Source organism: Solea solea, chromosome 1 (genome assembly GCF_958295425.1).
Source record: "Solea solea chromosome 1, fSolSol10.1, whole genome shotgun sequence".
NCBI lineage: Eukaryota > Metazoa > Chordata > Actinopteri > Pleuronectiformes > Soleidae > Solea > Solea solea.
Genome location: NC_081134.1, coordinates 5,218,977 through 5,244,967, shown reverse-complemented (window position 1 = coordinate 5,244,967; position 25,991 = coordinate 5,218,977). Strand labels below are relative to the sequence as shown.

General features: G+C 39.7%; 1 protein-coding gene and 2 long non-coding RNA genes across 4 annotated transcripts; all 3 read left to right on the top strand.

The window, feature by feature from the left end:
* Positions 1-98: 98 nt before the first annotated feature.
* LOC131472504 (uncharacterized) lies at positions 99-3,410 on the top strand. The gene is made up of 3 exons (XR_009242104.1): positions 99-516; positions 2,213-2,286; positions 2,744-3,410. It is a non-coding gene; the product is annotated as an uncharacterized LOC131472504 (long non-coding RNA).
* A 1,112-nt stretch (positions 3,411-4,522) lies between these two features.
* On the top strand, positions 4,523-7,723 carry LOC131472498 (uncharacterized). Its single transcript, XR_009242103.1, has 3 exons — positions 4,523-7,216; positions 7,295-7,540; positions 7,629-7,723. It is a non-coding gene; the product is annotated as an uncharacterized LOC131472498 (long non-coding RNA).
* Positions 7,724-11,084: 3,361 nt separating this feature from the next.
* LOC131472487 (CMRF35-like molecule 7) lies at positions 11,085-16,834 on the top strand. Of its 2 annotated transcripts, XM_058649750.1 has the most exons (8): positions 11,085-11,197; positions 11,772-12,116; positions 12,226-12,307; positions 12,487-12,713; positions 14,931-15,027; positions 15,329-15,417; positions 16,266-16,315; positions 16,425-16,834. In XM_058649750.1, exons 1-8 carry the CDS (start codon positions 11,155-11,157, stop codon positions 16,506-16,508), a joined length of 1,017 nt encoding a protein of 338 aa, XP_058505733.1. In that variant the 5' UTR covers positions 11,085-11,154; the 3' UTR covers positions 16,509-16,834. The 2 variants fall into 2 exon arrangements, with proteins under 2 accessions (XP_058505733.1, XP_058505739.1); XM_058649756.1 differs by lacking the exon at positions 16,266-16,315.
* Positions 16,835-25,991: the final 9,157 nt, after the last annotated feature.

The window sequence follows — 25,991 nt, the reverse complement described above, 5'->3', positions numbered from 1 at the left end:
TCGATCTACACTCCATACCACATGGTGGCGGTAATGCACCAAATCGTTGTTTGCCAACCGCCATATAACCTCAGAAAACAAGAAGAAGCAGCAGCAGCAGCAGCAGCATATAGAGGAGACTGATTGATTGGTGACGCCACACACCTGCTCGTTTTCACGCAGGTGTTTTTCAATCAGCTGATGACCGCTGATTGCGTCTTCCTCCTCTTCTTATTTAATCTTCATCCAGCCAATAGTTCCGTGATGTTACTTTGAAGAGAAGCTGCACGAGCCGTGGAACGAAAAACAAAAGACGCGAAAAAAGTGTTGCTGCGTAACTACTGAAACTGTTCCGGGAGGAGGGGACTTGTTGCGGTAATGCACCAACCGCCCTAAAACCTCAAAAAAGAACGAGGGAACTTTAAAAAAAGAAGAGAAATAAAAAAAGAAAACTTCAGACGCCAAAAAGGTGGTCGCAGCAAGGCGCTCCAAGATGGCGTGTTCGACCTGGTCCAGATTGGTGGCCCGTCCAGAATGGTGAGTAACTTTTGTCAAGTTATCTTAATGGTGACTCTGTTAGCTGAATGATATGTTCAGTGATTGCTTAAATAGAGCAAAGAAATTAGGAAATATTCACATTTAACAAAATTAAAAAAAAATCTGAAACTCAAACACTTAAACCAATCCATTATCAAAATGGACAAAACAAGACTAAAAACAAGTTAAAATGGCTGCTGTGCTATGCTAACTCACTGTTCCACTCATGGTCATTACTATTGAGTTTTTCACTGGAAAGACTTCTTATGTTAAATGTTTAAAAACCAGGGTTCTACAGAGCCTTGAAAGTCTGGAAAATACTTGATTTTAAATATAGTGTTTTCAAGGTTTGAAATGTGTTTGAAATTTGAGCACTGTGCTGGAAAATGCTGGAATTACAATATATTGACCAGTCTCGTGATGAAAAAAATGTCTTATGGAAATTAAAATAAAATTAAGGCGTAATGTTCTGTGTTATTGACTTGGCGATACAAAGAAATAGTATGCTAAATTGACGCTCAGAACCGTTAGCAATTAGCTGGTCAGCTAGTTCTCGTTCAGTCATTGCATTAAATGCATGTTGTTAGCTAGATAGCGTTAGCTCAGGGGTCTCAAGTCTCACGCACTGAGCATGGCAGTCACGCTTTTTGGTCTTTTGTCACGCACTCCCGCCACACATTGTATTTCTCACGCTGAAAAAAATGATAATATAAAGTTATCTGGGGCGCCGATATCGCTATGGAACCGGGAGGAAACTGTTCTCATACACACGTGCTTGCCTGTTTACTCATGAGCGGTGCTCACTTTAGTTGATACTCAAAAGGATAAACCACACCTCTCTGTATGTGCTATTTTGTGAGCTACAATACATCAAAACTGGACATAAATATTAACATTTGAATTCATTTGAAATAAAATAACTTAAACAATAATATATTCTGTTATAATTTCTTCTCATTCCACTAGTGTAGTCATTTTTCCATCATCTGTTTTTGTTGTTTCTTTTCTTTTTGAAATAACAACTTGAAGTGCATTTGCAGTAAATACTGTGTCATTGTTGCATATAGTCCATTTCAGTCAGGAAGCTACTTTTAGTTGTAATATTACATTTTTAGATTTTACAGTACTGTGCAGACGTCTTAGGCCACCATTAGATTTGTTTTAGCAATGCTATAATGACAATAGAGGATAATTATTTCTATTTCACTTTACTGGAACACATTCAAAAAATATGTATGCAGTTTCTTGTTTAAAAAAACAAACAAAAAAAAGTCAGAAAAAAATAACATCCTCTACAGGTGTCAAGTATTTAGTGTGATCTACCCTTACACTTGAACAATAACACAGCTCTGTTAATACTAGAGTGGAACCTTAAGTAATGTTACTGGTAAATCCTGTGTTTGTCATTCATAAAAAAATATTCCCTTGCTATGTCAATTGGGTTGTCATATCTGCAACAGTAAAACATATATGAATGTAAACAGGGAGGATTATTTGTCGTGCCTGTGCGTGTGCGTGGTTATTTATAGCTTCGGGGTCTTTGAAAAAGTTGGTATTTTATCTTGAAAGTGCTGGAAAAGTGCTTGAATTGTACTCTTAAAGCTGCACAAACCCTGAAAACAGATTCAGGGTTATACATGTCTTTTATAATTCTAAACTTTTAATGTAGTCATTAAAATATAAACTTTTTTTAAAGGAACAACCTGCTTCCTGCTCACAGAGACCTGGTCGGACCCGTCATATACAAAAGCCTGAGGCTGTCAAAAAATGGTGAGTGACACCTTTAGAGATAATTTACTACATCATTGAAAATGTTACGGCTAATTTTCATAATGTATTTAACTGATGGCAATATCATATTAATTTAATCACACATTGATAAAATAAGTTTTTTGTGTTTTTAAAGAGTGTGGCTGTATGAGGTACTGACATTTCTATACTTGAACTTAAAAGGCATTCCTTAAATCTTAATCAACTTTATTCTACCCTTGTGATTATGTTAATTTCTTTATTTCACTGTTAGAATAGAATTTGTGCTGGCAGCAATGTTTTCACTGAAAGTGAGTTTTTATATCACAGGCTGGGTAAACCATGTCTGTACCTCATACAAACACATTTTAGAACACCTTACCTAGTTATTTTACACCTGTAACGGTATGAACTTGAACATTGTCAAGGCTGGAGACTGGACTCAAACATTTTTTTTGTTTTGTTTTTTTCCCCACAGATTGATCTTCATGAAGATCGTCAAATAGTAAGGTGTCATGATTCAATTCTCGGTGGCCGCTGTGTCCCCACTCTTTCTTGGCCGCTGTGCCTACATCTCTCTGCATTGTCCAACATGGCCACGTTCTTTCCATTCTCCTGCTTTCCATCTGTCAAATAGCTGAGGGTTGTACATGGAGCATTTGCCACAGGTTGGTTTTTATGTTCCTGTCCACTTTATTGGGTGGTCTGAAATCTGGTCCTTGGTTATTTTTTTGTGGAACTGCTGAGCGAGTGATTTGAAAGAATGAGGTGACTGATGGAGTGTTTGAAATTCTCTCTCTGAATGAATGGGTTGTGTGTAACCTGGATTGAATAGTTAAGATGGTCTGAGAATATGATTATGTTCAGCAGTTCACATTAAAGTAGATATGGTGTCTTGAAGGGCTTAGATGCTTGATAAGTTATAATGCACTAACTTTTCCTTTTTAGGTCCGTCTACAAAGGGTGAGTCCATGTTTTTTTATTTCTTCTCTGGGGGCTACTGTCTTGGCCTCCATGTGTGCTAGGGTTTGCAGAGTAGGGGAATAAACAAAAAAAACCTTGTGTATTGTGTTTTTTTTGAAAGTGAAGGTACTTAGGTGTCGGCAACTGACTTGCTAGTCCAGCTGCCCACAGTTAACTACCTAATTACATGCAAAGGTAAGAACACGACTCTCTATGGAGGCGTTTTCTTGCCTTGCCACTGTGCCCTTAACCACTTTTTCTTTCCAACTGGTACGCAGGCCGCGGGCCATCGCTCTTCCGGCTGCCGTGTCGATCTGTCCTGGCCCTCGTGCCTTTCCTCACCTTTTAAAAGGAAAAAAATATCAACTTGAACTGTTTTCTTTAGCACTAGTGATGTTGGAGGACCAGATCTTAAATGAGGTTTAAATGGATGTTGGTGTACAGTTAAAGCTAGATGGTAGGAATAAAATTAATGTTGCTTTGTACACAAGTACACTCTGTCACAAGGCTTAGACTTCTTGGCCGCCGTGCCTTTTTTTTTTTTCTCTTTTCCATCGTGGCCATTAATCTATCGTTAGCCCTAGAACGTTAAAATAGATCCTGGTGATCTACAAACACAGTACCTGGCTTTGGATGGCAGCTGTGCCATTGCCTTTGTATGGCCATACGTCCCTTAATGCAAGTAGGCTCTGATCGCTAACTGTGCCCGCGCCTTCGTGGCCTACTTGTGTTATTGTACGTCTGGCCTTGCGCGTATAGTAATTTTACATAGACAAACATGGGTGCCTTCCGCGTCCATGCACAGTAAGTGAACTAACCTGTACTTTTCTTCTAGCATCAGTCAAGAGGAGCACCGACATCACTGCATGTCCATCTTAATTAGATTGCGTTTTAGTTAAGGTAAAATTTCAAATGTTAAGTAGTTTTTCTTTCTTGCTTGGCCGCCGTGCCATTACTATACCTGCTCTGACCTGAATCTTGATTCTTCATGGCCACTGTGTCATGACTGTACTTTGGTCTTGGTGTTTATGCCAGTCTATAATTTCTGATCTGTTTTTCCAACTAAGTTTTCGTGTGTGTGTGTGTGTGTGTGTGTGTGTGTGTGTGTGTGCCTTGGACTGACGTTAATCTGACTTTTGGACCAAGACTAACACTCCAATTGACTTTACTGCACCAGACAGGTGAACAAAATTTATGCTGCAAGACTGCGAAGATGCACACCAATTAGACAACAAGCAAATTCAAATTATTTCAAAAACAGGTAACATTTTTGTTACCTATTTTATTAAAGGCCTTTGCCACATGATCTTTGTGGGTAAATCGTGTCCACTCAATTTATAAAGTTAATTTGCATCTAAACATTTACAATGCCTGACACAATGGCATTACAATAATCAAATGTTTTTGTTTTGCGTTACTGAGTGCAAAGGCCTTTATTTACACACTGACGCATGCCAAGACGGCTGTCATGGCATGTGTCACTGTCTCTCTCTCTCGCTGTTCTGTCTGTCTCTCTCGGATTTAGTAAATTTTTTAGTCTCAGTGTAAATGGATGATTTTAAAGTTGATTAGTCTTGAGGCGTCGATTTCTGCAGGAAATTCTGGTTCCTTATTTTGAAATGGCTTTGATTTAAAAATTCTATTTTTGTCTTGAATCTCAGTTATCATAGTTGCGACTTGGAAGCTGATGAATCATGTAGTAAATACATCAAAATTTACTGTAGCTTGTCTAAAGTTCTTTCAAAGTGCTGTAAAAATGTAGTAATTGATTATGATGAGCTAGACCAAGTCTTTCTTTATTATCAACTGGTAATTGCTTTGATAAGATAACTGGTTCCTGATTTTGATTATGAAGCTAAACTTTTGATTTATATGCAAGTGTAGTCACATTAGTTTGTAGGTGTTATTCAGCCCATGGATAATATTGTGATCTACTTTAAATCTGGCATTTGTTGGCACACTTTTGATATCCATTTAAGTCTTAAACTTTACACACTGCCTTCAGCCTTTGTAGTTGCTAACTGAAATCGAATTAAATCTTAATGCTGACTTGTCTCACTGTGCCAAGTTTATTTCCCTCTAAAGGAGTTGAACCTTTTTGTGTTCATAGTCTTTTTGCGCGTCATGTTGGGAGGCCTCCCAGCAGGGGATTTTTATCTTCCCCTGCAAAACTATGCGTTACTCGCCTTAGGGATGCAGGGCTATCCTGCATAGTTTCTTTCAAAAATTAGATTGTAGGTTGCAGGATTAGAGCGCGTTTCTTTTCTTTAGGAGGACACAAACCTGGCAGAGAGACAACTCAGATTATTTAAGTAAAAGTTGCACCAAATGATCAAACTTTTTATCTTTCGATACGATGTCTTGAAATAAAACTTATTCTGTGGGCTTAATTCCGACAGAATTTGGCTTAATGTTAAAGACTGTTGTGCAAGTACCCTCTTGTAGCAGGAGTGAGCAGCTGCAGCTTTTTAATTTATTTTTCGTTATTTGATTTGTTTCTTGGATTGACTTGGTGTCTGGAGCTTTGTGGTTAACAGTGATCATGTAAACATGGTCTTTTGCCTCTTATTTGCGAAGCTGGCAGCTGGTTGAATTGATAGGACTTTATGGCTTGCCCAAAGTGGGATTTTTGATAGAGCATAGGGTTAAAACCTCACCATACACTAGCTATTTCAGCGAACAAGTGTCTGTAGTCCGTTATTACCCATGATTTTCTTTCAAATTTCACAATTTAGGCAGCTTGTAGAGTCATTAGGAAGATGCTTAATCCCAATGTCTTGGTTGGTTGCATGAGAAACTGCCATCGCTTAGATGTGTTGGCGAAGTTCCTCCTCTGATTTTTGTAGACTTGCCCTAAAGTTTCTCTCCGCTTTAACTCTTGTTGGGCTATGCATTAAATGATTCCTCCAACTTGTCTCCATATCAATTTTTTCTCCCTGCAGCCTTCCACCACCCACTGCTGCTGTTGCATCTGCTAAAGGTAGCCGTATCCTGATTCACTGCGTCTTCATGTGTTGGGTAAGAAGTGTCATTAGACTACTAACAATGTAAACACCTTTTAAATGCTTGATCTAATTTACCCAAATGGTTCATCAGTTTAGGACAGAAAATCATTGAATTTGACATTCTTGGGGTCAGTAACCTGACCTCTAAATGTTTGGGAAACCATGCAAAAGATCGCAAGCTCTCTGCATGACCCAACAGCATCGATGTTTGAGTTATTTAATTGCTCAATTTTTAAATCAGTCAAGATTTTACGAGCTGGGTCTTCTTCACACAACAGAGAACAAGGTAAATTGAGTCGACTCGTAACATGGTAAGGCATTTTGTCTTTCCCCTTCTTGTCTGTGTGTGAGGAAATCTGGCCACGGATCCTGACTGAGTGGCATACCATGGCTGCAGTTTCCAAAATCAGACAAGGATCCATCTGATTTTGTGACTCTGCCTGTCATGATATGCATGTATCTTCCTCCGAAACAAAGGATTGGAATGGACAGGTTGTAGTGTAAATCACATCACTTGTAGGTGGTGAAGCATTTGTTTAAATTGGGGTCAAGCATTTTCAGGTGTCTGCTTTGTCAATACTCTGGTGCCACGTCTTCCTAAACACACGAGAAGCTCTGAATTGTGAAACTGCTGCCTCTTGCAGATGTTACAACAGCAATGGCTGTTGAAAGGCTTGCAGGGAGAGAAAATGAGATCTGAGGACAGGAAAGTGGAATTGATTTCATGCTTAGCAAAATGAGGGTTTCAGCAGAGGACCTTTTTGTGGCAAGGCTACGGAATCAGAAGGAACGTTTGTCTGGGCAACTGGGAGATTTACAGTTTTTCATGCAGCCACCCAAGACATTGGGGTTAGCATCATCCCAAATGGCTGGCAAAGATTGCCTGTAACTGTCAGTGTAGGACAGGAAAGGCAGGTATAGGTTAGGGAGGGCATCCATCGGTGAGATCTGACTGGATGTGAGGACCTGTCACACTTGACCAGGTGAGCTACCTGAAGATTTGTCATTTGTTTACTTTTTTTTTTTTCTTGTGACTTATCAAATTCTTCCTTGTTTTGAAGAGATGAAGGCTGCAGCACATTCCTGGATCAGAGGACTCCATGTTGGACACCACGACCTGGAGAAGTCCCGTCCTGGATGGCTGCGGTGATGACCTAGCCCAAGATGAACTGACCTTTCTACAACGAGGACTTCGCCCAAGATGAACTGATCCTTCTACGACGAGGACTTCGCCCAAGATGAACCGACCCTTCTACGACGAGGACTTCGCCCAAGATGAACCAACCTTTTCCACGGGATGTCTTCAGGTACGTCATTTCAGATGGTAGTCAATATGTTTAATCCATATTTACTTAATACAAAAGTGTGCTGACTCTTATTTTTTTTTTTTGTTAGATGTTGGACCTTACCAAACTGAACTGTACACATGCCTCAATGGCTGCTACGTCACTCTGCTCAACAGGACATGGTCACCGAGATTTAAATTTTTTAACCCCCTGTCCCCACTGACCCACAACACGTGATGCATCACCACACTAAAATACAGACACTGTTTCAGTCTGTAAAAGATCGCAAGCCCTCTGCATGGCCCAACAGCATCGATGTTTGAGTTATTTAATTGCTCGATTTTTAAATCAGTCAAGATTCTATGAGCTGGGTCTTCTTCACACAACAGAGAACAAGGTAAATTGAGTCGACTCGTAACATGGTAAGGCATTTCGGCCTTCCCCTTCTTCTCTGTGTGTGAGGAAATCTGGCTACAGATCCTGACTGAGTGGCATACCATGGCTGTGCAGTTTCCAAAATCAGACAAGGATCCATCTGATTTTGTGACTCGGCTTGTCATGATATGCATGTATCTTCCTCCAAAACAAAGGATTGGTGATGGTGTACAGACACTGCTACTTTCAGCTTGTAATTTTAGACATTGAAAACTTGTATTTATTGCCTTCTTTATATCAAGTAAAACTTTTGTTATTAACTTTATGGTTGACTTGTATTTTTTCAGTGATTCTGTGATTATGTCATTTTGGCAAGTTAGTGCTTTGAACTTAAAGATGTGGAATTCTTTTAAAACATATTGCACTGATCTGTTACTGTAGACTTGGCACCTTTTGACACTGCTCCAAGTGGTCGGTTGATCTTAACCAGAAAACTCAAACCCTATATGGATTTGTACAAGGTTTTAAAGGGAATATAATAAATTGGACTCTAAAGCAGGGAATGCTACAGTGGATGGTGATGCTGCTACTTGCCCCCATCTCACAACTTCCTTACTTCTAGCCACTTACACTAAATATGGCTAATGCATACAAATATGTCACTGAACATTAGGAAAAAGGGTTTCGATTGGACCAGAAAATGTTGAAAAATATTGATCATTGTTTCTCAAACCTGGAAATGATGTTCTCAAATGTCTTGTTTTTTTTTACTACCTTAGGTTTTAGCACTTTGTTTTTAAAAGACTATTGCATTTAATCAATTTTCTCCAAAATAATAGTCATTTTAATTAAATTATATGTACATAGAAAATGTCAAAACACTTTAATACTGGTACATCGCAGTTGTAACTATTACATTTACAATGTGGTATTCCTTCCTCTACTGAGGAGGTAGCTTCTGCCTACACATATACATTCATCAGGCTTAATATCCAGCAGTAGACGGCAAGTAACATATTGAGGGTTCAAAATGTGTTTTACCTCTAGGCCTCAATCTCCTCCTTGAAAATCCCAGCATCCACAGCTCTTTGTTTAGTTTCTTTAAGGTCATATACAAGTCAAATGTTTGACTCTGTTCCAGAATCACCTCTCCAACTACTTAGTCATATCCCCTTTCGAAAGGAGCGGTGATAATGTCATCTCTTTAATGTGTCGAGCTTGGTAGATGGACTGCTATTAAATCAGCATAAGAGGAGATTTAGCTCCGACCTTTAGAGCAGAAACCTGGACTGCCAACTCGATTCAGTCCATTTGTCATCTCTGCATGCGAGGCAGTTTCATATCCAGTTCAAACTGGACCAAAGTCAGTGAAATGCCCCCTCAGGTCAGCGCATTCAATGACAAATGTAAGCGAGTTTGAGGCAATTGTGCAATAATGTGTCTTATCAAAGAAGCAGAACCTCTCATTGCTCTGCGGTGAAATATTATTGTGGGTCTGCTGCTGCTGCTGCTGCTCGGGCCGCCGCTGCTGCACAAGTGAAAGAAGCCTGTACTTCCTCCCTCGCTCTTTGACTCCCTCTTTCAAGTACACGCAGAACTGTAGTCGTCCCCTTGCACTGCAGTCTGTGGGTTCAGAACAAAATCTCTGAAGTATAGACAGCAGAAGTTCCTTCATTTTAAAACGAGTTGAAGCACAGTGTCATAATAATGACTGATGCAAACGTACTGTTTGTCCAAGCAGTTATTGGTTTGTGTCTAATTCTAAAAAACTATAACAATTTTGTGTTATACAATCTTAATTAACTAAAGCTCTTACAATGTATTAATTTCATAAAAAAGTAAGTGTGTATATATATATATATATATATATATATGACAAGCACATTGATATTTGACAAAGTTAAAATGAACTGTGTTTGGTTTTTGTCCAAGCTATCATGCAAGTTCACTTTCAGTTCTGTGATGTGCTTACTTTTCCAGGAAATGGATGACCATAAAAGGCTTTGTAGGAAGATTAAAAAGCAAAGGGCTTCTGGGACATCCTTGACACCCTTCACGGAGCAAATTGAGAGGCTTGGCATAATTGTTTGTTAATTCAGCAGTGGTGGGGGCTGTATGTAGGAGCTTAATCCAACAAATGAGGACTGGACTAAATCCAATACATTCAGGCTTCAAAACCAAATAATGTCATTGAGGCCCGCCAAAAGAATCATCTGTGTCCATATGGGGAGGGCACTCGGGAAATGCTTCCCTGGGAAAATATATGTTATGAAACAGATGGCATCCACAACAGTCATAAAAACAGGAGATATATGAGAAAAAAATGGCATTTAACCTTAAAGGTGTGGTTTGACATTTCACTAATACAGAAATATGCATGATGAGAAGATTAATACCATTCTTTATTTCTTTATTTTTCATCAGGAAAATCAGAAAACGATGATCCTACAGTCGTCATGATCAGTCAAATTAAGTTGCCCCTTTTTTTTTGTTGTTTCATCATATATTTTTTTTATATAATTATTGCAGTTGTTTGCCATAATCAAAAGATTCCTCTGATTGGGAGCTTATTGCTGTAATTAAACTTGGATAGCATGAGTTGGCTAGTATCAGTACGTAGTATCAGTAGTAGTAAGGTAAGGTCAAACATAGTCTTATCCTGGTGTTGAGGAGGTTTGATCCACACAGGTCGGTCTCTGAGAATGTTAATCAATCCTCTAGGGATGTTGAAGAATATAAATGGCTTTAGGAAATAGTTCACAGTTTGAACAAATAAGAAATTGATGCATACACATTTTTTATTGGGTAAATTTGTTTATTCCAATTTAGTAAAACCAGTCATGAACTGTTAGAAAGAAAAAAAAAAATGAAGCAGGGATACATTAGCTCATGGAAGTGAATATTTATAATTAAAATGAATGCACTCATTTCATTCTTTTACCACTTCATGTTTCACATTCTCATCCGAATGCGGTGATGCCTTTTTTTGTATTCGGTCGCTTGTGTTGTGCTGTGATTTATGATGTAATCACGGTTGCTTCTGCCGTCTCCTGCACACCAAGTTAACCCCTCGCAGGACAGTAAAGGTCCCAAGGTTCTGTCTCACACCAGACTGGCACTTGCATGGTTAACATCTGGAACATCTGGATCCAACTATTTGGTCACATGACCAGTAGGAAGCTGAGCCTTGCGGAAACTGGAGTCAGTGTTTACGCAGGGGAGGGGATTCGCTCGGTAAACCTCAGAACTGACACTGAAACATGTTGCAGCTCCTCATTCTCTGCCTGTTAACATGGATCCCAGGTAAAAACTGAAGTCACAATGCTACATACATGTCTGCTATAATCCTTTGCAGCTCCCTTTTGCCTGCGGCTAATTGAAGAAAAGGAGTTCACGGTATGATTATTGTCTTTTCTGCAACCCCCTCACCTTATTATGTGCTTTTGATGCTGGTTCTACAGTTTACGAAGCTTCTCTCATCACGTCTCTGTATTTGTCATTTGTTGAAGCCATTCTAGATAGTTTGTTAAAGTTGTTTTTATTTATTTTATTTTTTTTTAAATCTTCCACGCTTTCGTACTGTTTGCCCCGTAGCAATAGTATGTTTGATGTTTATTTTGTCAAGTCTTTAAAAGCCAGTTATATTTGTCTTTCCAAAAAAAACTCTGTTACCGAGGGATAATCCAATTTTGGAGTAAGAAGTATGGAAAATGAAAGGGAAGGAAACGAAACTGAAACCATAAATATGATTCCAAGTACTGCCCAAGGCCCCTTTCCCTGTTTCACAGACACACAGATACGAGACACTGCAGCAACTGTTGTGTCTGCAGAAGTTCGTGCCAGGGGTCAGTGTTTAATCGTTTCTGCTTCCCCTCAGCCTTCCTCTGTGGGGTAACTACTTTGAAAGAAGTTGCAGTTCTGGAGGGTCGACCCCTAACAATTCCGTGTCATTATGAGCCTCAGTACGCCAGCTATGTAAAGTACTGGTGTCACGGGAGCACGAAGGAGTTCTGCACCAGTGTAGCACGAACAGATAACCCCAGTTCCGCGAATCCAGCTGAGGACAAAGTGAGCATTTACGATGACCCGGTCCAGCTGGTGTTCACGGTGACCTTAAATGACCTAAAGGAGGACGACTCTGGATGGTACATGTGCGGCGTGGAGATAGGCGGCATCTGGAGCGCTGATGTGGTAGCGTTCACAAACATCAAGGTCATACATGGTGAGTAATGGAGTGATTTGGCACTCGTAAATCATTGTATATCCCTGAAGGGGAAGATATCACACATTTCAACACATGTTCCTATTGTAAGGTGATTTCTGTCCCCCAGGTTTGTCAGCGGTGAACAGCCGTCTGAGCGGGGAAGAAGGGAGTAGCATCACAGCTGAGTGTCTCTACAGTGAGAGATACAGGTATTTGATTTCCCTACTCGTGTTAAGTTTAGTGTCATTTCTGTAGATGTTTAGGCCACCTGCTAGTCAAACAACATTCATAGAGCATGAGTTAACTCAGGCAAACATACTTATTTGTTAGAACTCTTCAATCCGGACACTCGGCTGTCACTTACTCCCCTGTGACTGATTGCCAACAGAGAAAGTGTGAAGAAGTGGTGTCGAAGTGGAGACTGGAGCTCCTGTCTGCTGACAGGCCCTGAAGGAAGCTACGAAGACACTTCAGTGGCCATCAGTGATGACAGAACTGGGGCTTTCACTGTAACCTTAAAGAAGCTGCAGTTAAGAGATAACGGCTGGTACTGGTGCTCCGCTGGACAGCAGCAGATACCAGTGAATGTGCTGGTCACACGGCGGCCCACAACCAGTGAGTTGTCATCAAAGTTACTTGTTGAGAATAAAGTCACAGTAGAGACCTGTGTGACAAAAAGGTATGCACAAAAGATCACTAATCATTAGCCAATCCTCATGATTTCTTTGTGATTTTGTAACCTTGGTTTATGTTGCCCTTTTTCAGGTGCACAAATTTACAAATTCAGTTCCTTCTTATAATATAATAGCTCTGTGCATTGCATAGTATATAGAACATATTATATATCTAATATCTTGACGAGTAAACTAATCCACCCCTTGTGTTTTTGGTTCCCAACCGCCTGTGTTGTCAGGTGGCAGGTGGGAGAGATTTCGGTGACGGAGTGTGTGCGTTGTGTCGTGTGAATAACAGTAGAACGTTGGAAGTGTTCTTCCATGTCAGCATTAATTCTGTCAGCGTAACAACCCCCCCGAGAACGCTACCCATCAAGATTCAGGGCAACAATTTGTTAAAGGTTATTTAATCATTAAGTCCGTTCATAATTCATCATTAGTTAATAATTCATGGTTAGGTTTCGAACAATAAGCTAATCATTAGTTAATCATCTCCTATTGATTAGTTAATGATTATTCCCGCCCATGGCATTTGATTACTATGTCCAGAGGGATCCTGAGGTAAATGTTGTCATAGTAATATCCTCAGGGATGCACATGGAAACTATGTGGCCATCGGCATGCAGTTATAGAAATGTGTGGCAGACTGTGTGCTTCAATTTCACATACTCCAATTAAAAAGAAATCACCGGAATATAATCTACGACCAGGTACCAAATTATTAATTCCCCTCCCCAGTAGGTAAAGTGCTACCACACAGGAGGTAGGATTTGTGTCTCTACAGCTCTGGTTTATTTTTTTATAGCACTTGGGGGCAAAAAAATAACCCAACTCAATACTGACATGCTGTCACAATAAAGTAGGAATGTCAGAAGTTTTAGCAAACAGTCTAAACACACATTCACACAGCTGCATTAGTATTCCACTGAAATAGTTATATTTCTAGCCTCCAGGTAAATGTATCTAGAATATTCACTCTCCCTTTAGCTTTGTTTTGGTTCCACCATCTTGTTATAAAAAAAAAAAACAGAAACTGACTTCTGTGGCAGGTGAAGAGATTCATTAGTCAGGTGAGAGTGAATCAAAAGAGAAATGCTGCAGGCCAAAAAAACCAAAGACCAAAACCATGAGGTCAAGTTTCATTAAAGCTGACAGCATCTGCAGATTTTGGGTAATAATTACCTCTGACACCGAGGTTTTTTTTTGGCTGTTTTTGTTTGTTTGTCTGTCTGTCTGGAAAAATGAAGGACACACTTGGATGACATTTTCTGCGTATACACTGGAGGGTTTGGCCCAAGGAGGAAATTATAGGATGCTGGTGTTGATCCAGATCTGGATTCATAATCTTTTCATAATACAACTGTTAACCTTGGTGAGATAGGGGAGTGTATTGTCACTATGGGATATTGAACAGCCCTGGCAGAGGTTTGCACTCTTTGACTGCATTCTCTCTCTCTCTCTCTCTTTATTTTTTATTTATTTATTTATTTATTTTTGGTCTGTGCAAGCCCTCCATATTGCATGTTAATGGTGTCTCATAGCAAGTTGCATGTTGGTTGCATGTTCCCTCTGGATTTCTCCCACAGTCCAAAGACGTGCAGATTGGGTTTAGGTTAATAAGAGGTTCGGTCATGGTAAATTGAGATTGGCTCCAGGTCTCCCATAATTCCTGATAGAACTGTGGATAATAGATAGATGTACTCTTTTGAATTTATCTCTCTAAGGGGAGCATTACATGATCTTCAACTGTCTGAAAATACAAAACGCTGCCACCAAACAAGGGCATAATAACTTTATACACGTTTCTTTTTTACAGACTATTCCCAAAATGCGAGTGTAAATCAGTGTACTCAGACTCGTTTGTCACTGAAAACTGTTCCACCCAGGCTTTGCAGCAGTGAACAGAAACACGGTTATCTGACTGCACGGCCTCATCACAGTGTCAATGGAGTGATAAATAGCCGTGTCCAGCTTTAAAGATCAATATGTGTTAATGACAGATGGCAGAGGCTCTCAGGTATCTAGCTGTACAATGTGTTGTTTATTACATGTCACTTATCAAGAATATTGATGGCAGGACTCTTTGTGTATTGCTCTCAGGCTGTAAATGCATGTCATTTTTTCCCCCCTGCTCTTTGTAAGATGTCTTTATCCTCAGCCGCAGAATCTGTGACATCCCCACCTAAACCGAGTCAGTATGCTGCTCACCTGCCTCCACCCAAACCCGTCGATAGGGAGTCATGGAACAGTCATGGGTAAGTCTTCCAATGCTGTGTACTGTATCTACACATACATGTACATGTAAATGTGCCACTCCTACACCACGCCTTCCCCGTGGGATGTGATGCTGTTCACGCTATTAGCCGTTATTGATGCTGCTGTATCATCACGAGTGAGATCACCCAGCCAAGCACAGATAATGATCGTATCGTTCTGGCAGAGGATTATGCATTCATCATCATCTTGGCTGTTACATTACCATTTAAGGAGAGATGTAGTTTAAGCCATGTGCTGTATGATCTTCCTGTGTGTGTGTGTGTGCGTTTGTGTTTCAAGTCACATCTTGGTGTCTTTGCTGGTGTGCTCTGCTCTAATGGTCATGGTGGGCTTGGCCATATTGGTGAGAAAGATGTGGAAACTACACAGTAAGGCAACTTTTTTGCATTTTTATCATTCATTCTAGGCAGAATCATGTCTAACACTCAACAGATGCATTAAACTGTGTTCAAATCAACTCAATTGCCAGGATCATACTGTAAATTGCATTTATTTATTTTTAAATATGGAAGGTTTTCTTAAAATAATCAAAATATATGGCAATACATTCCGATATATTGTATCGTCACCCCTGAAACATCATTTGTGTCATATTGCAAGACACAGCCCTCTTTATTTACTGTGATCTATGTAGCTTTAACTTTATTTGTTGATTGTGATGTATCCGGTAACACTGAGTACAACATTTATTTATTTAAGAGAACAATCCAATTCCCCTGGTTATGAATGTGGCTGATATCCACTAAATCTCAGTAACCCTGGGTAACCTGTGTTACTGACATTTTACCATCCTCTCCATAACAACAGCCTGTCTCAACACTCTAACATGCCTGTCTGGACTTTTTTTTTTTTGCTTATTTTGTTACAATAAAAGGTCCAGAAATTGCCCTGTGAGTAAGTGCTTTGGCCCATTTTTCCAGAATAATTTTCAATATCTAGCAGTAATTTACAAAAATGAGTTTCGGTCTCAATTTGGAAACTATGTATATTGTTTTTCCCCACTTTTTGTCTTTTGCCGAAAAAAGGCGCTGATTTTACAACTTCCTGCAACAGTGGGAGTGAAATTACTGTAATAACCAAAAGATTATACAAATGTAACAGTTCCCGTGTTTGCAGAAAAGTAGAATGGCAGATCAAATTGGATTAAACCTGAAGCTGAATAAAGAAAATTAGCATTTTTATCTTTGGTTTAAAGATGTGCTCTTTGCATTTCTAGAGCAAGATCCCGTGCTAAGACAAGTTAAGGAGTCGAAAGCCAGGCTCAGTGTAAGCCCTTTTAAAATATCTGATACTTTCCTATTACACACTGAAAACACCATTGTCAAGGATATACTAAGGAGATTATAATGCTCTTTTCCCCTTTTGTCTCCCACAGGGGTTTCCAGGCCATGTATGTGACCTGCAAGACACGGCTGTCATTTTTCACAACAACGATTCCCAGGATGTTCACGTGTACTGAGTTTGTCCTTTCTCAGTTTATTGTTACTTCCTGCAACTGAATGTACATTTTTGTTACTTCACTGTGAGAACATTTGTGCTTTTGTACATGACACACAACACCACATTTAAAGACAGTTTTCTGCCTTCTACTTTCCATATGCAGCTGGTATAGACTGGAGGTACTTTATGTCAAGCACATCTCCTCCTGTTTTAATTCTGTCAAAAGCTAGACCACCATGACAGACACTGATAAAAGGATTTAACTGTTCATAATTGAGTTCAAATTGTAGGTTATTACTTCTGTAATCCTAAATATGAAATTTGAATAAACTGTGTTTTACCGTTTGTTCCTGGTGTTTAAATTAAACCTGCAGTGAAATGCTTTGGCCAGACTTTGTAGTCACTTGAAATCAGTAGAAACAGGCAAACCAAACATGGGCCTTTGAATAAATTACATTTTATATGAAACAAAGTAGCAACTTTCATGTATAGAATGCATCTTAAACTGGGATACAACTGTGAATTTGCATAACATTACACGTAGACATTATCAAAACAATGCATGACTCAGTAGAAAAAGTCTAATAAAGTCGATAGTGGCATGGAGAACAGGCAAAAAAATCATAGTCAAGAGGCGGAGAGTTGGTGTTCCCTGAGGACCAGGGTTGGGGAACACTGGTCTAAATACACAAGAATCATACAAGGAATTGTTGCGCTGAACCGCTCGACATCGATGGACAAAGGTGGAAACAGGCGACTCCTGGTGAGTGAAACTTTAACTTGTTCATTAAAACAATTAGACACAGGTGGAACACATTGGGGCAGATGCAGGTAAACAACGCGTGAAACAGGAAATGTGAACACTTTGCTTGTATAACAAAAAACAAGGCACATAGACACAAATGACAGACATACAATGGAAAAAAAAGTTAAATTAGATATTAGTGTGAGTACATGCGGTTAAATCAATATCTTGTGTAGCACACCAGATAAATGTGCTATTTCATGACTATGAATTTTAATCTAAACACTTTATGAACTCATATGTAACAACAAATCATAGAATCATAGAACGTGGCGCCCAGCAGGTATAAAGTAACTCCAGAACTGCCGTCCCTGTGCACAGCTTGTTCCCCATTAACGACATAAGCCGCTTAGTGTTTGTACATATTGCTCTGGTACTATTTTCAAGGTGCAGTTTGTTGATAATATCATCATTCGTCACATTAGATTAAAAGGACAACACAGAATCCATCTCTCCATCGTCCCTTAAATGTCCATGTTATAGCTTAATGGGTCATATATAATAATATAATCTTCACACACTGGCATCCAGTACCTAAACGTAGTATTGATATGTACTGCACTGGTGCAGGGTTAGTATAAAAAGTACACTGTAACTCCTGTATGCTGCAAACTATCGTCTAAAGCGTTAGCCTGATCATTAATCTTAATGTATTTCGAGTAAGTGGAGTCAGTGCAGCCACTAGATGGAGGTCAACCCTTTATGAAATATGTCCTTATGTCCTTTTGCAGTACTAGTGTGTGTGTGCTTGCGTTTGTGCTTTTTTTTTTTATGCACAAAAAAAGTTCCCTCACTCCTGCTTAGACCCCACAAATATTCCGCCAAAGAAAGGCAGGAGGCTGTTGGTCGTCACCATGGGCCTCCACCCCAGAAAAATGCAGTATTCAAACATCTCAGTGTGCTTTTCTTCGATATGAAACGTGATTAATACATGCATTACATCGCAGAGTCTTGCCATTTTGAGGGCACTGACGATCAATGGTTTTGTAAGAAAAACAGCTCATAACAAGGCATGGGTGGGATGCGGAGCACCAGACTGAAGGACAAGTGACGCCCATGTGCTCTGTGTCAGTCGGCATGAAGGCTGGGCGTTGCACAAGCTTCTCAGACTCCAATACTTCAGCCCACTGTCCTAGACTCAAGTAGTCTGGAGGAGTAGAATACTGCTTAATGAGAAGAAAAATATTATTGACAAATGTGTGCTGGTATACTGTTGATAATGAAGACTGTGGCTACTTCTTCATTTTGTGCGGTGAGGGGTGGATGAATGGAATGGAAGGATATGAATTTTTTTCTCAGATTAACCAAATCCAAAGTTATGCATACCATGACCAAATGTGTTTGCAGTCTCTTGGATACACCATCAACTGGTCCGGCAGTTTTTTGACTTTGGGCTAAAGCACTGAACAGAAAACTGTTGTTCAAATTGATGTTTTTGCCAAAAAGAAAACAACTTCTTCTAACGCGACGATGTGTCATATTCTTGCTGGGGTGTCCTACTTCACAGGGCTTCCCCTGCAACCAAGAGAATGTTCAACAAAGGTTGTGACACAAGTAACGTTAGGAGAACGTAAATGCAACCAAAAGAGAACGTTCTACAAACAGTTGAATGAAGGTTGTGACTAGTACATAATGTTAGGGGAACGTTCCTGGAACCGAATGTGCAACCAAAAGCCAACGTGAGGAATAATCTCCATGACAACCGTAGGACAACCTAGGGCAAACTTTCAGGGAACATTCCCACAACTAAATTGTTAGCTGGGTAACTCAGTAAGGGTAGGGACAAAAATTAGAAATGCAATTGGGCCAAAGTCTTGATCGTAGTAGCAGTACTTGCATCACTAAAAGGCTTAAAACAAAAATCCAATTTTTTTTTTTGCACAATGTATATGTTTAATGTATTTACTTTACACCTCACATTAAATCTACTATATTTACTAAGTACTCCCTAATCATAATTTAATTTCCCCTTATAGGAACATCAGTCACACTCCCACTGTGTCTGGAAAATTACAATGTTATATTACAATTTAATTTGTTCTAAGGTCAACAATAACCTACTGTACAGTAAATACCCTATTTTTTCTTTCTCTACAGCTATGCACACATACTGGAGCACCTGAGATGGGCAGTAGTGGCTTCAAAAGGGACAAAAGCACCAAATATGCTGGTTATGTATCAGTGGATTTCTCTTTATTATAGTTAGTGTCTGAAAAAAGTAATGTTAGCAGTCTCCTAGTGATAGAAAAAGCCAGAGGACAAGGCTGTGTTCACTGTTTGCTGATGAGGCTCTGCCAGGGTTCAGGATCATTATTTTAAATATCAGTGCCAGCACGGTGCAGCATTCCTGCAATGTGGTCAAACTGGGTCAAGAAGCATTGTGTTCTCGTCATCTGCCGGAAAAAAAATGAGAAATACACAAAATTTAGAGTTTTAGCCGACACTGAATGTATCTGAATAAAATATAAAGGTTCAGTGTCTGACTCTTACAAGAGGACGATAACCTCCAAATGTGACTTCCACCTCCACAAGCAGAAAAACACCAGGCGTGTGCAACCTTGACAGTATCCTTGAATGACATAAATCAGTTATCTGTGAAATGTTTGGTTGAACTTTATAAATATTGAAGAGCATGGATGTTTTCCCTCATCCAGAGAATGTGACTTTGACAGTTTTGATGTACGTCCAATCAGTGCACTCACTCCGAAACTTTCAAATTTCAGGATTCTATCAATTCTCTATTAATCTTTGATGCTGTTTTTTTTTTTCCATTTAAAACCCCCGTCTACCCGTCTGTAAACAGTCCTGCTGACATTCTGTATCAGCATCACTCGAGTGGAATTAATGATCACTCTGATTAATTGTTCAGAGAAAAGGTTTGATATTTTTGATCCAGTCTGAAGACTTTTTATCGATCGCTTCATGTGATGAAACTGCAATTGGCACGAAAACCAAATAAAAATACAGGTTTGGATAATTACGCTGGGCTGTACTTTACAACCACATCTACAGCCATTAATAGAGAGAAGATGTTGAAGAAAATAAGAAACGCACACAGGGATCAATATCTATTTCATGCTTCTATAGCACCGTTGACAAGGTTCAACTTATTGCAGCAACAACTCAATTTTGAGCTGCTTGGAGTGCAAAGGGGGATATGTTGAGTTTGGTCATTTAGAGGCTGATGATAACCATCAAGAAAGATTTTTTTATCTTACAACCATAAAGGTTGGGGAAAAAAAGCCGAGTCACTTTCAGTACTGACTTATGTATCATTGGTGCATGTTCCAGCTCAGCAGGAGCCTAATGTTTTCTGGCTTCTGTTCAAACGTGGAGTTATAAGTTACTCACGTTTATGATGTTTAAATAAATAGTGTAAATGGATTAATAACATAGGGACTATGACCTTTTCCATTTGCAAAGGGTTGTTGCTGCTGACTTGTCTTCAGGCGTCAAGGTCAAGATGTCAATATCATTGTTTTGTCATTTATTTTGGGAACATTATTGACAAAATGACTGTATGATTATATTCTATTGAAGAAAACTATTAACTACTCAGGAAAGTGTTTACTGATGTTATTAATCAAGAGAGAAGGAGTGGAGTTACACCCTAGTGGGCAATTAATATATAATTACTTCCTGATTAGCTTTAACCTGCAAACCCGAGGACAACATCCACTCTTTATACACTTTCTTTGTTGTCAAACCATTTTTATTTCATCCCTAATGCGTCTTTCAAAGGCTGAAAATCGGCTCGACACGACTCGGCGCTCGACACCCCCTCACCCCTCCGCCATTGGTTGGCATGACAACGAGAGGAAGCGTCACTGTTCAGTTTTCAGCTGCTTGATACATGGCAGATACAGTAAGTGCTGACAAGCTCTACAAACCCATACAGCCACTCACATTACACCACATGACCTATCCCTGCTTAGGGATTGGCCGGGGTGGAGTGGGGGTGGGGGAGCAGCCACCGTGACGGTGAGGAACGAAGGACACTGCCGAAGTATCATTTCCATCAGTGTCATAACAACACCTATGGGATTCACATATATGTTATTTACAGTCTACTGAATAAGATGCGCTGGAGGTAGAAAGCAATTTAAGAGCAGTTTTAAGTTTTACGACCACATGCAATACTTGACTGTACAATGTTCCCAATGGTTTCTTTCTCACGGACCACCATGTCCATTAAACCCATATGTCATCACCACCTCTCATGGTCCATATTAGTTCATTTCAACTCAGGGTGGCTTGATTCCACTACAGTAACAATAAATCCGGTACTAGGGAACAGAGGGTGACAATTTAAAAATGACCAGGGGGAGAAGAATAACCAGTCTCCCATTGTTTCTGTGTGAAGTTTTGAATGGGATCACAGGGAACTGGCGACGACACTATAGCAGCAACATCAAGGCCAGTGCATTGTGTACGGGAAGTTGTTAGGTCTGTTGTGGCGAGGATTCTCCACAGTATAATTAGAAAAAGAAGCAGAAAATCAGTCAAAGAGAGACCTGAGTTCTTTACAAGTCAATAGTCACTCGTTTGTGTGTGTGGGTCTCGATAGCCAGTCCGTCGATTGTTGGCGAGAACTTCGCAAGTGACTGTGGGTGACGTCAATTTCGCACTGTTGCACAGGACTATAGGGACGGGATGATAGCACTTTTTTTTGTGTCCGATACCAGTCAGTCATCATCTACCGCTTTATCCTCCACCAGAGGGTCGCGGGGGGTGCTGTGCCAATCTCAGCTACATCGGGCGATAGGCGGGGTACACCCTGGACAGTTCGCCAGTCCATCGCAGGGCCACACACAGATAGAGACAAACAACCATTCACTCTCACACTCACTCCTATGGTCAATTTGGAGTGTCCAATTTACCTATCCCCACATTGCATGTTTTTGGACTGTGGGAGGAAGCCGGAGTACCCGGAGAGAACCCACGCACACATGGGGAGAACATGCAAACTCCATGCAGAAAGGCCCTTGTTCCAACCGGGGCTCGAACCCGGGTCTTCTCGCTGCAAGGAGAGAGTGCTAACCACTACAACACCGTGTGGCCTGTGTCCGATACCGATACAGCAAATTCGAGTACGTACCATAGCGAAGCATGCGTTAGGCTCACTTACTCCCGCTGGAAAAGCATATCAATGAGACAGTTCTATTTATTTTAACGTGGTTGCATCAGGTACTGACACAGAGCCAGTGCTGACTGAACGATGCACACCTTCTACTTTCTTCTTCCTTAGCATTTCCGTAGCATGGCAGAAGTGAGTCTGAGACTTGTTGCTGGTTTTCTTGTGGCTGTTCTAATGATCTGTACGTCATAGAAATAATAGGCTTAAAAACACAAATCGGATTTATCTGGATTATATGGAAACGCAACGTCTGTTAACTATTATAAATTATAAGCCTTTGGTCCCGTTTCTGTCCTCGGATTTTGTATAAAAATAATAAACACAAAACAACTCACTAGTTTTTGTGTTTTGGATGCTGTATTTGTGTGCATGTGGAGTGTTTAATGATGATTTGATGAGGGCTGTTTTACAGTACTTAAAATGCCAGAGTGTGGTGAAATGGTTTGGCATTTGAGTCGTTTGTTCCACTTTAAACGAACTGGGAAAGTGGTACAATTGCGACTGTGGTGTGATGCTAAACTTAATTAAAAGGTTTTTTTGTTGTGTTTTTCTGCACTCGCATCAAAATGCTCTTTTCCTCAGGTGACCAATTACTGTGATGTTTGTGTTTGGCAGAACTCAGGGCCATTAGCAGAGAAAGCACAACTGAAGACCAAGGAAAAAAAAAATTGGTCTGCAGAAATCAGCCAGACACTCAAGTTCAGTATGATTCATTGATGTTTTCTTTCCCTCTCCCTCCACAAGACTTCAGCAGCCCTGTAGGCTTTCAAAACGAAAACACAACACACACACACACACACACACACACACACACACACAGAGAGAGACTTCTTTAGAGTTTTATATTGATTGTCTGTTTGACAGACTCATTGTCGGCTTAAAATGTACTATTGACCCAAGGTGATTTTGTTTGCTTTCAGTCATGTAACGTTGCGCGAGAAATCACACGCTGTTCATTCATGCCTTGAATAGAAATCAGCATGCACCCATTCCTCCATTTTAAAAGGAAAATGTATTTTATTGTGGGACTTATGATTGCACAGTTCCTTGAGAAACATATCGCTGTGGGACTTGAATGAACACAAACAGGGCTGATTGCGGTCTCTTCTGATTCTCGACCACTTTTCTCTGCAGGTGCACGTACACAAATTCTGTGAGACACATGCCTTTTGTGATATACTGCACACTCTTTTCTTTAACATTAATAAAGCTAAGGCTTTTGTTGGCTGTGAATAGCCACTAACCTAAAAGACACAATTTCAACACTATTTATTAAACAAAATTGCAAGAATTTAGTACAAGCTTGTATATATATATATATATATATATATATATATCTGATATGTAGATATATGTATATGTATATATATATATATATACATATATATACTGTATATACATACATATATACATATATATATATAAACCTCTGTGTCTCCAGGTAGAATTGCATCAATAATTCAATCTCAGATATTTCATCTTTGACCTTATATGCATTTGTTCCCTTGTATAGAACCCCGTTCAAAGAGATGACAGCAGATTGTCAGCAGTAGGCAAGGAGATAAGTGAATAAAGAACACCATTAGTATGAGAAACGTGAGCTCTCATTCTTCCTCTCATGCTGATTGATGGGATTACGTCAACCTTTGGGAATAAACCAAAATCTGCCAGTCAAGATTCCTCAGAGTGGCTGACATCATCGGCTACTTTCTCGCTTCTTCCTTTTTTTAAAAACAAAAACAAAAAAAAAAGAATTACATTTTTCATGTTGACAAGTGTCCTTGACTGTCCCTGAAATGTTTTGGTACCACAAACTAAAAGAGTAAATCCAACACAAGCATAAACAAATACAGACTCAGATGTTTGTTTTTAATGGCAGCTACTAAATGTGCATTCCAGCATTTTAAACACAGACTCTGTGCTTGTGCTGTGTGCTTGTGCTTTTTGCATAATTCTCTGTCTTTTGAATCAGTCATAGAGGTCACTAATCAAATACAATACAATATAATGTGAAATACAAATACTTTGTTACTGTACGAAAGTACAAAATCATACATCGTACAAAAAATCTGCGTCTTTGTCACAAGAGTGGAGAGAGTTGGAAAAAAAACAATTGTTATTTCAAATATATGCTGTTCAAATTTAACACAACTGTACAACTACAGTGTATTTTTTCATTTTAAATATTCATTTTAAATAGTTAATACACTATTTTAACATTTAGTAAATTGTAAATAACTGCCAGATATAGAAAGTTATTCTGGAAAAATGGGCAAAAGCACTTACTCACAGGACATTAAGCAAAAAAGTCCTGAAGGACATTTTGAGGCTTAGGTGTTAAAGGATTAAGTACAATAAATGTCATATACTCTTAAGACTTTTACGTAAGTAGCATCATAAAAAGTGATTTCAACATCTACCAAAGTCATTTTCTGGTACGATACTTGTACTTTTACTCAAGTATCCCTTCAGAGTACTTTATACGAGACCGATCACATCCAAAAATGCATGTCAAGCTAGTCTCAACACCACCTGAGCAGTCTGAGCTCTACTATATTTAGATTTGCTGCAGGATTATTGTGCGTGTTTCTGTCCTTATGCCCACCTGCCGATAGAGAAATACAGACTCGACCAATAACAGCAACATCTACTGTTCCCAATCCAATGTGCCTTTGTCAGCGGTTGTATACAGAGCTGTGCTGGACATGAAATGAGACAGCCCGAGTATTGTATCACAGTGAGCACAAAGGAAATCAATTTGCTTTGTAGCACAACTGGAAGAATATTTCACGTTCCATTGTGTGGGGGAGGCTGTACAATACATCTTCCTCTGTGATAAGGAGGCGTTGAGATGGGCTTCGATCTTTGTGTGTTTTTATTCAATGTTTATGAAGTGATTTACTTCTGTCTGTGGTATTAGCTCAGCGGTCTGTGGTGATGTTGCAGTTTTCATAGTAATTGGCCACTCTGTGAGGAAGCCTCGAAGAACATACTTCATAATAAGTCAATGATTTCACAGGCACTTCTTATTACTTGGACTATACTGTCATGGTTGTTATGAAATCTACTAATCTAGTTTTTTTATTTTTTTTATTCTGATTTACCATCCCTGTCATAGCTCACTGATTCAAAGCGGTTTGTAAGAACGGGTAATATTTCCATCTCACACACACCCCTCACCTGGTTTAAATCTTACCTCTCCGGCCGCAGTCACTTCATTTAGTTAAAATCATTCACATCTGATCCAGTCCCCGTCACCACAGGTGTGCCCCAAGGCTCTGTCCTGGGGCCCCTGCTTTTTATCATTTGCCTTCTCCCCCTCCGCCATATCTTCCATAAACACCACATTCACTTCCACTGCTACACAGTATACACAGATGACACCTAGCTCTTCCTGTCCACCAAACCCAACTTCACTCTCCCACCTTGCTTCCTCACCAACTGTCTCCTTGAAATAAAGTCCTGCTTCACCTCAAACTTCCCTAAATTAAACAGCAATAAAAAAGAATTACTTCTAATTGGCATTTAATCCACCTTATTCAAACTCCATCTCCCCCTCT